The sequence below is a fragment of the Castor canadensis genome, chromosome 18 (assembly GCF_047511655.1).
Source record: "Castor canadensis chromosome 18, mCasCan1.hap1v2, whole genome shotgun sequence".
NCBI classification, from domain to species: domain Eukaryota; kingdom Metazoa; phylum Chordata; class Mammalia; order Rodentia; family Castoridae; genus Castor; species Castor canadensis.
Window position 1 is genome coordinate 40081296 of NC_133403.1, and position 13540 is coordinate 40094835.

The following is a 13540-nucleotide window of genomic DNA, read 5'->3' on the forward strand; positions in this document are numbered from 1 at the left end:
CACAGCTTTGTGGTCTTCCTAGTAAAATAATGCTAGAGCCATCACAATACTTGCTTCAACTGGATAACCAAGAGGGTTGCTCTTCAGGTGTACTGTGCAAACAGGACACAGGGCAGTTTTCAATCTGGAGTTTTATGGTGTAGGTCCCCAAATCTTTGTTCAAGACCCTGGAGAATCAAGGAGACCTTAAACTAATCTTTCTTTCCTTCTTAATTCCCAAGTGGATCTGACCTAACCAAATCCCTGAATATGGAGATGAGGGAGGCTGAGATAAATCCTTATGATCTCCCAAATTATCAAGTGAGTCAAGTAATCCACAAGAGCATACCCTCTATGGCTGGTTAGAAGGGAAAGGGATGAGTCCTCAAGCTACTGAAGCCTCAGCCCCGGGGAAACAGTTCACCAGGGCAGCCTTGGGGGAGGAGGAGGCCAAGGCAACTGGCTCAGAAGAGAGAAAGAACAAAACCTGGAGCAGGGAAAGCCCTGACCTCAGGGGCTCAGATCCCCGGGGGCTCCCAGTGAATGGGGATTCCTAAGGATTTAAAGGAAGTTTAAGAAGTTCTGTTCTGAATCCAGGCTAAGGGCTCCTTCTGTTTCTCAGCTCCTCCCTCGAATTTTGGGCCCAGATCTGAATTAACTAGCAAAACCCTAAGGCCTTTGAAAGGAACTAGGACAGCAGATTTAAGGATGCCCTGACCCACACACCCCAAGCCCCCATCCCACACCGCCCCCCACTGCAGCTTCCTCAAACAAGCCCAAGCTCCGAGATCCTGGGCTAAGGATTCCTGACAAATGACTAGGAAGAGTTTGCAATTGTTTTTCATAGGCTCTGTCAAACTCAGTAAAATGGAAGAAGAAAGGCGAGAAATTAAAATCCCACTTCTAGGGAAGAAACGTAAATGCAGTTGGTACTAGCACCCAGCTCTTGGTTGGGCAGGCTGGAAAAAATTTCTTCTTCCCTCCCTCCACTTCTCTCTCCCCCACCCCACCAGAGCTCAGCGCCCCAGGAGGCAATGAGCACAAAAGAGAAACTTCAAAAATGCAAAGCTGGGACAGTCTCTTCAGGCCCCAGCCACTCAACCAGAACCTGGAGGAGGGAGGCCCTTCCCAGGCTGTCAGCTCACTGAGGGGGAAGGGCTTTCCAAGGGGGTGGGGAGCCAGGAAATGGAAACTGAGTAATTGAAAGGAAATACAACATCTGAGAGGGGAAAAAATGAATACACACGTGCTAGAATGGCCTGAGAAGGTCAGGGCATCTCAAAACCCCAACCCCATAGGTCACCCTGAGTCAGGGCTCCCAAGGCCTCAGCCCCAAATAGGAACATCACCCCCACATCTGAAGGACACCACAGGCACCTTCCTAGTAGGAGAACCAGGGAGAAACACTGGCTCTGAAGGTCCCACACTGAAGGGGCACTCCAAAACCTTGGAGCTTCCCCACATCTGGGATGTCCCCTGTGGACCCTCCCAATCCACAGGGGACAGAGCTCTCAGGGTCTCAGGCATGGAAACAAGACTCTCGGAAAACTGCCAGAGGACAGGATCTCAGCTTTAAGCCTGAGGTGCTTATCCCCGACTCCCTGATTCAAACTGTCAAGATTGTCCTGCTGGAGGCCTCAAGCTTAGTGACGGTTCAGACCAACAACTCACTGCCAACATACCCCCGGCTCAAATCCTACAGGGCCCAGCAAGGGACGCCAACCTACACACCCCAGGCCTGAATGGGTGAAACCCCAACAACTCAAAGCGCGGAACCCCAACATCCCAAGGCACCCCATCACCAATTTCTAACTGGCAGTGCTCGGAATGACAAGGGTTTTGGGAGTCTTCAAGCCAGAGGACCTCACCCCGACATCACAGGGGCGCCCAAAGCCCCGCTCCAGCTAAGAGGTTGCACCTCTGGCAGCACAGGGAGCGCGACCAGCTGGGGAGGGGGAGGACGCCGCGCTCATGCCCTTCCTCTGTCCGACAGTCTGTCCCCAGGTCCCTCTATGTCCACCAGCCCGCTGGCTCTGCCCACCCCGGTGCTGGTGGTGGGCGCAGACCAGGCCTAGGCCCGCGCCCGGCCCCTTTCCCGCCTGCCCTCCTCCCTCACCACCCCACCCCACCCCCCCAGTGTTCGGCCTTGTTTCGTCACCGGATCCCCTGGAATGGGGGACGCGGGCGCGAAATACGAACCCAGCCACAGGCAGCTCCCTCCCCACGTGCGCGCAGCCCGCGGCACGGAGGGCGGCCCGGGGAGGGGGCACCTCACCTTTGCCCTCCATGGCGTGCACGAAGTCCCCCTGGTACAGCTGGCTGCGCAGCTTCTCCTCCAGGCTGAAGCCACGGACGCTAACGATCTCCTCCACGTCCGACAAGTCTTCGTTCTCGTCGTATCTCTGGCGGTCAATCGGGCGCTGCAGGGACCCAACCAGAGAGCCCGGGACATTATTGAGGGGACTGGGGGTCGCCTCTCACCCTGGGCCCAGCACGAACAGGTGCAAGAGCCTTGCGCCCCCTGCACCCCATCACTGTAATCTGAGCAACTTCGCGCAGATGCCAAAGATGCTGAAAAGCAGGAAAAGGAAAGGGGCCCGCACCCCCAGAGTCCGGCAGCGCCCAACACGAAGCCCTTCTCTCCTGTATCTTTGGAAACCATGGAAGGAGTATCTGGGGGCTCTCCCTAGCCCCCAACCCAGTAATGTGTTGAGCTTTGCCCATTCGGCCGGGAGCCTGGTTATGTAACCCGCAAAGGGGGCTCCGGGCACGGGCTGGCGGGGCAGATGTAGGCCCCGGGAGGAGCCGCTGCAGCGCCCGGCTCGGCGGTAACAGCAGCCCCGGCGGCCGCGGCGGCAAGCCGGGAAGCCGGAACCCGAGGCCGGCGGCATTTCTAAGGCTGGAGCCGCCCCCGAGCTACCAGGGAAGCTGGAAAGCAGGAACGGAAGGCTGAGACCCTAGCCGCCCCCGCCGACCGCCCGCCAGTGCAAGAAAAGAAGGTGAGAGGAGGAGGTTCGGGGCTTGGGAGGGGGAGAGGCAGCCGGCCCGCCACAAAGCTCCCATCGGAGACCCCAAAACGCACCAGCAGCTGCCTCATCTCCCCACGAGCGCGCGCGCACACTCACTTCCTAAGGAGACTCCCCCACCACTCCCCGCATCCCCCTGCCTCCTCCCTCCACAGCCCAATGCCCGGCCCCGCAGCCCCCCAGATTCCGGACGAACCCCGAGCCCGCTCAGCCCTCCTCCACGCCTTTCCTCGCTACCACCTCCCCACTTAAGTGTCTGAGACCCTGAGGCTCACAAGGGACTGGAGGAGTAAGCTGCTTGCTTCCTTTTGCATGCAATTTATTATTTTTTCCGGTCCTCTTGCAAAATACAGAGAAGGAAAGGAAAGGCAGCAAGAAACAACCAAAAAAATAAATCTATCATATACCAGATACAGATTTGGGAAAAAAAAAAAAAGCTACACACCAATCTTCTTCCAGAGTCTTTCTCTGCCTCCATTTTTTTAGGAGAGTTCACCAATTAATTGTCAACACTCCTGCCCCCTGCATTTTGGCGGAGGGGGGAAGGAGGGAAGACCAAAGAAAACAAACCAAAAAATAAATAAATAAAGCAAGCCACAGCCGAGATCTACAAAGTTTTGCACCAACACTTAGGCAGATCCGTTTGCAAAGTCCTAGGAAACCATTTTCAGCAGTTGTGGGGGGGAGGCGTCGACGTCATAATCCCCGGAACGTAAACATTGTTGCCGATCGCGCTCCGAGCCCGCGGCCCGACTAGTTGGGGGGGGGGCACTCGGCCCGGGGTGGGGGGGGGCGGGGGCGGCGACCCGAGGAGGTGTGGGGCGGGGAGGGAGCCCCGGAGGTACCCGGCGCGGTTAGCGCCCTGGCATCGCTGTTTTGTTGTTGGGTCACGAGTGCGCCTCTGCACGCAGGCGCCGCCGCCGCCCGGGAGTTGTGTGCAGAGCTGACTTTTGGAGGGCTGAGTTGTAGGCGGCGGGCGCATCCCGGAGATGGCGGGGCAGGGAGGGAGGGAAGGAGGAGGGGGTGGGGAGGAAGGTGCAGATTTGCACGGATGGCCTCAGCGGGAGGCGCGGAAATGCAAGCCGAGCCTGCTGGCCCGAAAGCCCCCGGGGCCTGGCATCCCCCAAAATGACCCCCCATCACCGTCCCTGCCCCCATTGCCTAAGGTTGCCCCTCTTCCTTCATCTACTGTATCCCATTACCTGGTTTAGCGACCCAAATTCAAAGAATCTTGTGTAACTTTTTTTTTTTTTTTTTTGCTTTTTTACTGCATATCTTTTTGAGGTGGTGGGGGATCCTGTCCAGAACCTCATTTGCGAACCTGCCATATGGAGGAGGCATTTGAGAGGCTTAGGAGCAAATTAGCGCAGCTTCGTATCTGAATGGACTGCATAATAACTTTTAAACTCCCCGGACTTAAAGTTGGACACACACAGGTACAGGAAATGCAGCCAGACCAGAGCCTTTTCAGACCGCAGCTGACCGGAAGACGTTGTCTTTCATTCATTCATTCTGCCTGCCTCGCTGGAGTTCTTTACTAGGCGATGAGCCCTGAAACAGAAACTGGACATATTTTTTTAAAGGTCCTTGCTTGCCAAGAGGAGAAAATCGATGCTCAGGAGGGAAATACCCAGAGAATCGCATCCGGCATCTCCCTAACGAAGCTCGCCTAGAAGCAAAAGGTAAGCCCTTGGCGGAAAAGTGGAGCGAAAGGCGCTTGGCTCTCAAGGATGGGCACGGGAAACTTTGGGCACATTTGATTAATCCTAGAGAGCTTCTAAGAGGAGGTAGGGGCACCCTCTATGCATATATGGAATATGATTCGATCTCAGTGCCCCTCCACTCCCCTCCGTAGTGCTTGTGACTGCCCCCAGAATTGGGCCTGTGTGTTCCTGGAATTCCATCATGAACAACAGTCGAGTCTGTGGAGTTTCGAGAAAGCTGGCCCTAAACTTTCCTTTAGCCCAGCCTCTGAGCTTTGCAAGGCCTGGTTTGGGGGGCAAAGGTGATAAACATGACATGACACCAGAGCTACTATAAGGGACATCACAGATGCTCCCAGCAGGCATCAAACACATTTTACTTCTGCCATTAACCCTGTGGGCTACTTGGAGCAGATCATTTTGCAGGTTGAGAAACTGAGGCTGGGATAAATGATGAGGCTAGGTGAGATTGCCCTGCCTCTGTATCTTCCCACGTCAACAGACAGATGTGGGAAGTGGTTCCCCACCTCTGATCAGACAGGACCCATGAGCACTGCACTGGTCATCCTAAAAGTCAGTTTTGCTTTCACCTTAAAATTTTTTATCATTGTCCTGTAGTCTTTTTCCACCTGTCCCCAAAGGCTACTTTGGTTTTTTGGAGATAGGTCTTGCCATATAGCCCAGACTGACCTTTGAATTCAGAATCCTCCTGCCTCAACCTCAAGTGCTGATGAATTTGTCTCCAAACTGAAATTTCCCATGTTGACTCAGCTGCATCCAGTAGCACCCCTTGGTGTGAGTGATGATTCTTTGGCCTTCTATCAAGAAAGAAGGCCAAAGACTATTTTATTTCTCTCTTAAGAGAGAACCGGTTAAGAGAAATGTTTCCATTTTACAAAGGAAGAAACAGCTCAGAAAGGCAGAGCCACTCACCCAAGATCACACAGCTTGCCAGTTGGACTGCTGGTGCTCCAATCAGAGCCTGTCTTGGCTGCATTTTTCAGCTATTAAACAGCTCCACTTTTCCCACATAATGAAATAAACATGCTCAAAGGAGGATCTGGGTTGGTGGAGTGACTCAAGCACCTGTCTAGCAAGCATGAAACCCTGAGTTCAAATGCTATGCCAAAAAAAAAAAAAAAGGGACCTGGGCTGGGGACCAAGTGAAGTGAGTTAAGTAGAATAAAGCAAAACTGGGAAACAGAACGTTTTATCTTCATCCTTTATCTTTCCCCCAAGACTCTACTCTTTCCTTAAGTGGCTTCATAGTGTCACCAAAAGCTGGCATTAGGAAAAGTTCTGATGTCAGCCACCTTAGTGTAAAAACAGTTAAATCCACATATCACCTCTGTGGGGAGTTCCTGGCATGTCAGAGTGGGAAGGAGTTGACTAGTCACCTAATTTAATCCCCTTCCTTTACAAACTTTGAGGAAACCGCAAAGTAGAGAGAAGAATGGGCTGCTGGGGGTTTGCTCCCCTTTGACTCCCCCAGAATGCCTACCCTGTCGCTAGGTCTAAGTGGTCACTCAATAAATGTTGGGCCCTTGATGGATCACCTTCCTCAGCATATTTGCATTTTCTCTTTATCAGTAATTGGCAGATGAAAGGCTTTGTCCTCCTGTTGAAAGAATTCCAAGCATTTGCTCAAAGTGGGGGAGGAGGTTATTTTGGGCCAAAGGGGGAAGGGCCAAGACCCTTAAGCTCTGGCATTGGCTGATTGTTGAGTAGGTGGGGACCGAGTTTGAAGGTGCTTATCCAAAAGATTAACTTTTTCTTGCAGGAAAACTACAGAACACTTGAATTAAACAAAATAATAATTTCCTGGACTTTCCTGCTTGGTTTTGTAAAAGACCCAGTTAGATCCTGCCTGTGGTATCCCCATTCATTCCTTTCTTCCATGGTCAAAGGTTTATTGAGTAGTTCTGTGCCCAAAGATAGCACAGAAAGGAGAGAAGAGACAGTAACTCTCTCATACACGTACTTCGGGGGTGGCAGGGAAATGGACCAATGGGTGTCCCAAAGGAAAGGCTGATGCTGGATGAAGCCCTCAGAAATCAAAATCCTAGCCAGGCGCCAGTGGCTCTCACCTGTAATCCTAGCTACTTAGGAGACAGAGGTCAGGAGAATCATGGTTCAAAGCCAGCCCTGAGACTCTATCTCAAAAATATCCAAATATAAAACAGGGCTGGTGGAGTGACTTAAGTGGTAGAGCATCTGCTTAGCAAACATAAGGCCCTGAGTTCAAAACCCTGGATCACCAGAAAAATGAAACCAGAATCCAGGAAACTGAGAGGCTTTTCTCATATTCAGAAATATAATTGCTTCTGGCTTATAAAAACTTACCTGTGCCTTTGAACGTTCCTCACAATTTGCTCTTTGAGCTAAGGCTCAGAAGTCAAGTTACTTCACTATGCTAAAACAGCTACAGGATTTGAACGCAGAAGCCCACAGGATTGGCCACCATGTAAGCTTCCCTGCAGGATTGTGCCATAGAACAAGATGATGACCATGTTATGTATCCATTCTGTCTAAGAGAACTGCCTTCAGCCTCATCTGTTTTTTGAGCAGACAGATATGGGTAACTGGGTTAATGAATTGTTGGGTTTGAGGGTTTTGTTCTTGTTGTTGTCATTGCTGTTGTTTCTGTGCTGAGGAGAGAACCCAGACCCTCATGCATGCTAAGCACAGGGTCCGCCACTGAACTACACTCATAGCCCAAATTTTAAAAAGTTAGACTGGGAGCCAGGCATGGTGGTACATGCCAGGAATCTCAGCATCCCTGAAGCAGGCATGAGGATCAAGAGTTTGAAGCCAGCCTCGGCTACATAGTGAGACCTTATCTCAAAAAAAACAACGGAAAAAAAAAAACAAAAGCTGGGTGTCAGTGGCTCATACCTCTAACTAGCTACTCAGGAGGCAGAGATCAGGAGAATCTCAGTTCAAAGACAGCCTCCAACAAATAGTTTCTGATACCCTATCTCAAAAAATACCCAACACAAAAAGGGCTGGTGAAGTGGTTCAAGTGGTAGAGCACCTGACTAGCAAGCATGAGAACCTGAGTTCAAACCCCTGTACCAGCCAGGCACTGGTGGCTCACCCCTGTAATCCTAGATGCTCAGGAGGCAGAGATCAGGAGGATTGTGGTTGGAAGCTAGCTGGAGCAAATCGTTTGTGAGACCCTATCTTAAAAAAAACCCATCACAAAAAAGGGCTAGTGGAGTGGCTCAAGATGTAGGCCCTGAGTTCAAGCCCCAGTACTGGAAAAGAAAAGAAAGTAGCTGGGCACAAGGGTGCATGCTATTCAGGATGCTTGAGGCAGAGGATCACTTGAGCTGCTGGTTCAAGAGTGGGGAAGGAATTGATCCTGTCCCAAAAACAAAAAACAGGACTGCCTCGGAATGTCAGAATATTTTCTACCATTTTTCTTTCTTTTTTTTAGTGGCACTGGAGTTTAAACTCAGGGCCTCACACTTGCTAGGCAGACATTTTACTATTCTGCCAGCCCTCTACCATTTTTCTTAAACCACCTACTAGGCTGCATATTCCTCAAGGTCTGTTTTGGCCCTGGGTCCCTGTAACCAACTTCTTGGAAAATTCTGTGGAATGAATGAAGGTTCAGTGGGGAAAGGGAGCCATGATATCAGTAAAGGTTTCCTGGAAGAAGTGTGGACCTTCAAGCCACCTGCTGTGAGTACCTGCCAGAGGCATGGCACAGTACAGGAGTCTGGGAGCCATTCAGGCTCACCTGCCCAGATTTAACAAGTAAACTTCTCAAGGACCATGTGGGTAACCACTTCCAGATAAATAACCTATGGATATACTCAAACACAGTAATGCAATCAGAAAATTGAAGTTGGGCACCAGTGGCCCAGGCCTTTAATGCTAGCTACACAGGAGGCAGAGCTCATCGGGTAGAATGACTCAAATGGTAGAGCACCTGTCTAGCAAGCACAAGACCCAGAGTTCAACTCCAGTGCCACCAAAAAAAAAAAAAAAAGAAAGAATGTTAAGATCGAAGTTCAAAGCCAGCCTGGAAAAATAGCTGGAGACACTATCTCGAAAAATCCCATTATAAAAAAGGGCTGTAGGAGCGATTCAAGGTATAGGCCCTGAGTTCAAACCCCAGTACCGCAAAAAAAAAGTAGAGATCAGGAGGATTGAGGTTCAAAGCCAAATAGTTTGTGAGACCCTATCTCAAAAAATCCCATCACAAAAAAAATTGCTGGTGAAATAGCTCAAGTGGTAGAACACCTGCCTAGCAAGTGTGAAACTCTGAGTCCAAACCCCAGTACCACAAAAAAAATTGAAGTTGGAGATGAAGTTCAGTGATAGACTGATTGCCTAGCATGCATGAGGCCCTGATTTGAGCATCAGAACTGAAAAAAAAAAGAAAGAAACTGAAAACAATGTAAAAGTTGGGGAACTAAGTAAACCATTTTTACACTATATATGTACTCAAAAAATTATATTTAATTATTAAAAAGAATAAGGTAGCAGTAAAGGTCTGCACCCTTGGTTTGGAGTGGGGGGGAGAAAGTAACTATGCATGCTGATATAGGATGATTACATTATATCCTTAAATTAAAACAAGACACAGAATACTATATTGTAATGACTTCTTTTATGTACACAGAATTTCCTTTGGAAGAATCAAATAGGAAAAAGAACTGTGACACAGAGGAAAAGCTATTCTTTGGTAGAATGTGAAACTTATCACATGAATATATGAATGTTGCGTAGTTTTGAACCTGACAAGAGTTAATTTCATTTTATATGCTGTATTACCTTTTGAATTTTGCACCATAGAGATATGATACCTACTCAAAAATAAATTCCAGGCTGGGGGTATAGCTCAGGGGTAGAGGCCTTGCCTAGCATGGGGAGAGCAGGAAAAAAATAAAAATAAATAAAAGCATAGAAAATATAAATATAGCAAAAACTTGTGTATCCAGTACCCAGTATTGCCAAATCTTAAAGAGTTCTGCCATATTTTGAATTACTTTTGTGATGTAAAAATATAAACTTGTGTTTATTTTAATCCAGGAGGAAAACAGACCATGTGTTGATTTCTGTTAAAGAGACTGTTCTCAAATAAGCTTTTTTGTTTTGATTTTCAGTCCTCCATTCCCTGTGAATTGAAGTAAAAAAGGAAGTGCAAAATGATACATAGACTGATTGTCCAGCCTTGACCATGTGGGAAAGCCAATTTTTCTATCTAGAATTCTGCATTTTATACTATCTCTCTTCCTGCGTGAGGATTGGAAATAACAGGTGAGTTAATTAAAGGGTTAATGCCAGGAAGAGAGTCATAAAAGTTCAAAGATTCTTTCAAAACTTGCTTCTTTGGATTGATGGACAAGTGTGTTAACCAATGGAAATAAAAAACCAGGCATTACTTCATCATGCTCAGCTGTCATTGGTTGACAATCCCTGAGGGATGGACAAGAGGGCTGGCAGTTAACCCTTTCAGGGAGGACGGTGCTCTTTGTATTTATTTTCTTTTGAAAGATGAAGTAGGGACAGAAGAACCCTCAGACCTTTGAGTGCCACCTTTGGATCTGACCCTGAAAGACAGGATTTCACCTAGCAAAAGAATACTCAGGAACTTTTCTCCTGGAGAAAAGTTTTGAACTTTTAAAATGGGCAATCACCGGACCTTGGATGAGTAGGAGGAGAGGGGAGAGAAGCTTGGTTGACTTTTTATGCTATCAGAACAGAGACCTGTGTTGGAGATGATTCCATTAATCTTGCAAAGTGATCAGTCACTGGGAGGATTGAATTGCATTTCCTGCCCAAAGATGTGGAGACAGATGACCTTTGCAGCAGCCCTCAGACCCCCAGTTCACAGCTGGAGAGAGGATATGTCAGCATTTCACCCTGCCCTTTGTTCAAAACTCAAACCCTTTGTGTTCAGGCTGCTGCAGGGGTTTTTGTAGTTGTTGCTGATTTTTTTAAACCGCCCACATCTTGCAACTTCTGAGAAACAAACCCCCTATTTGGCAGAAGATGATATCAGGAGGTGCCCTACAGCAGGAACCAGAGCAGACGTGGGGAATTTTGAGTGGCTATTGGACCTTTTGGCTTTAATTATGGCCCCTTCCTGAGCTCCCTGAATGCTGCAGGCTGAACTGGATAGAAACAGAAGTCCAGCAAAACTCCTAAAGACTTTTACATGTATTACCTCATGTAAAGGGCATTCCTAAAACATAAGCATTGACATAAGGAAACATTCTAAGTCCCCAAATAGTATAGTGAGCTAGCTACATAACCATGAACAAAGGATTGCAGCTGAGTCTGTTTTCTCATCTGTGAAATGGGGGTGGTAATGTGAAGCACATTAGAGTGACGTACCGACTGTATGAGTCAATTTCTATCAAGACCCTAACATTTCTATAACCCTAACATTATAGCTTTCCCTCAAGTTTAAGGCTGAGGAGGAAGATCACTTGTGATGGAAGAAACTTCCATATCTCTCCACATAGACTCTCAAAGCCTGACCACGCCATGCTGAGATGTGGAATTCTTTGAGTAAACCAACTTGCTGTCTTCCAGGCCTTTGTACATGTGATCCCCTCCCCCAGCACTTTGTCTTACCAGGCTGCCTCCCCTCCAAAGGTCCTCTGAAATCTGCTTAATCTCTTTCCCACCTCCCCTCCTATGCTGATCACATTATTGTTGTTCCTAGGTATTCTGGGGGTGGGGGAGAACCACAGGGTTCCAGAACCACCCCCCACACACACACTACCATACCCCCACAAACACCATCCCCCCACAAACACACACAGATGCAAGGATGGTTGGGCACCTGTGACTCACCCCAGTGATCCTTGGGAAGCTAAGATATAAGCCAGCCTGGGCAAATAGTTCCCCATCTCCAAAACTAGCCAGAGCCAAATGAACTGAAGGTGTGGCTCAAGCAGTAGAGTGCCTGCTTTGCAAGTGTGAAGTCCTGAGTTCAAACCCCAGTCCCACCAAAAAACCAAGGATGCCCAGGTCCTTTATATAAAATGGCAGTGTCTGCCATTCTCCTGTATTATTTAAATCATCTCTACATTACTTATAACACCTAACACGATGCAAAGGCTATGTACGTTGCTGTTCTACTGTAGTTGTTAACTAATGTTATGTTCTAGGGCTGGGAGTTTAGTCCAGCAGTACTGACCATGTGCACGGTCTGACGTTCAATCCCCGGAACTGCAAAAACAAAAGAAAAAAAAAAAAGAAATCCCATCCACAGAAGCTGAACTTTCAGATAGGAGAGAAAACTTGTTGCCTCTGCACTCACCAAAAGAGACCTGTGGGTAGGGACCCTGCCTGTCCCCTTCTTTAATGAATCTCCTACCTCACACAGCATCACCATCTACTTAACTCTAAAAGTATACATTCAGTGGAAGCCCAGCACCCCAAATGTTCTTCCCCAGGCTCCTAAACTACTCACCCTTCCAGAAATCTAGTAGTTGCTCTGCTGAGACACTTTCCCTGGGTAACCATATTGCACCACCCTTGCAGGTGCTACCAGTGGCTTTTAATCTTCCTCAAGCTGTCACCAATTGGGCATTATTCATGGAGCACAACCTTGCTTTGCCCACAAGGCAGCCTTTATAGGACATGCTCCTATTCACTCTGCAGATCCTGTTCCTGGCAAGAGAGCAGGGCTTCCCTCCCTCCCCTGTGTAGGTGGAATATTCTGGTATGCTCTGAATGAGGACAGTTGGCTCCTCTCTGCAGCCCCCAGAGAGAAATCTGAGGTGCCTCCTTGCAGACTGAGAGCAGGTGTTTCTGATCACACTAAATCATGGAAGATACCTCTCATGATTGAAGTATTCATGTTAACCACTTAACATCTGCCTGAGAAGTTCCTGAGGAGACTGACCTTATCTCTCCTACCATTGCTTGTCCTCTGTCCCTAGCACCTGGTTCACAAAACTACTCAAAAAAAGTCCGTTGGGGGAGGTGAATTCAACTATGATATATTTTGTAAATGTCAATATAGTCTTAACAATATCAAGCCATGATGACAAAAAATCAAAAATAAATAAAATACACAGTATAAAAAAAATCATTTGTTAGCCAGGCACTGGTGGCTCACATCTGTAATCCTAGCTACTCAGAAAGTAGAGATCAGAGGATCATGGTTCAAAGCTAGCCCCAGCAAATAGTTTGATAGACCTTATCTTGAAAAAACCCATCACAAAAAAGGGCTGGTGAAGTAGCTCAAGATGAAGGCCCTGAGTTCAAGCCCAAGTACCACACACAAAAAAAATAATTTGTTGAATGAGTAAATCCCTCAAATTCCAAAATATGTCTGTTTTTCACCTTGATCAACTAAACCTCTTTGAAGAAGATAAAAAGGTTCTTGGAGGCCCTCATGAGGTCCAAAAGACATGTTCATTTGGGTAGGAGGGGGTGGAAACAGAGCTCTACAGCTGTCTAGCTCCTTCCACTCTATTCCCACTCTATTCCATGAGGTCCCCTGGGCAGAAACTGAGTTGCAAGGCCACCTGAGGGCAAAGGACCAGCTGTCATCGCAGGCAGCTAAAGCCCACATTCTCCTCCAGGATCCCAAGCTAGGGATGCTGGGTGGAAGGGAGAGGCTATGATTTGCATGAGGTGGTGGCTTCCCTGGGCAACTGGCCTCTCTGTGTTACCCTGCCTGGCCTAGGGGCTAGAGGCAGAGGAGAAGGAGGTGGGGCTCAAAGCCAGCTATTAGGCTGGGCTTGTCCTAGGGGACCTTCCCTTTCTGCTTCTCAACTCTGGAATTGTCAGCTGAGCCTCCTTGCCAGCCTCTGCATCCATCTCCTGTAGGGTGCTCATGCTTGATGTCTGCCCCAG

General features: G+C 48.4%; 1 protein-coding gene and 1 long non-coding RNA gene across 10 annotated transcripts in view; one reads left to right on the top strand and one right to left on the bottom strand.

Annotated features, from left to right (window-relative positions):
- Kdm2b (lysine demethylase 2B) overlaps positions 1-4333 on the bottom strand; it is a 117138-nt gene extending 112805 nt beyond the window's left edge. For 2 of the 9 annotated variants that reach the window (XM_020163676.2, XM_074060572.1), the window contains exons 1-2: positions 3451-3769; positions 2255-2399 (exon numbers count right to left, since the gene is read on the bottom strand). In XM_020163676.2, coding sequence (XP_020019265.1) covers positions 2255-2399; positions 3451-3483 — 178 coding nt within the window. In that variant the 5' untranslated portion in view covers positions 3484-3769. Of the gene's footprint in view, positions 1-2254; positions 2400-3061; positions 3121-3280; positions 3377-3450; positions 3771-4207 lie in introns of those variants that run through there. The other 7 variants (XM_074060576.1, XM_074060571.1, XM_074060574.1 and 4 more) reach the window with 5 other exon arrangements.
- LOC141418778 (uncharacterized) lies at positions 2399-13033 on the top strand. The gene is made up of 3 exons (XR_012443412.1): positions 2399-2978; positions 4290-4687; positions 9826-13033. It is a non-coding gene; the product is annotated as an uncharacterized lncRNA (long non-coding RNA).
- The last annotated feature ends 507 nt before the right edge of the window (positions 13034-13540 follow it).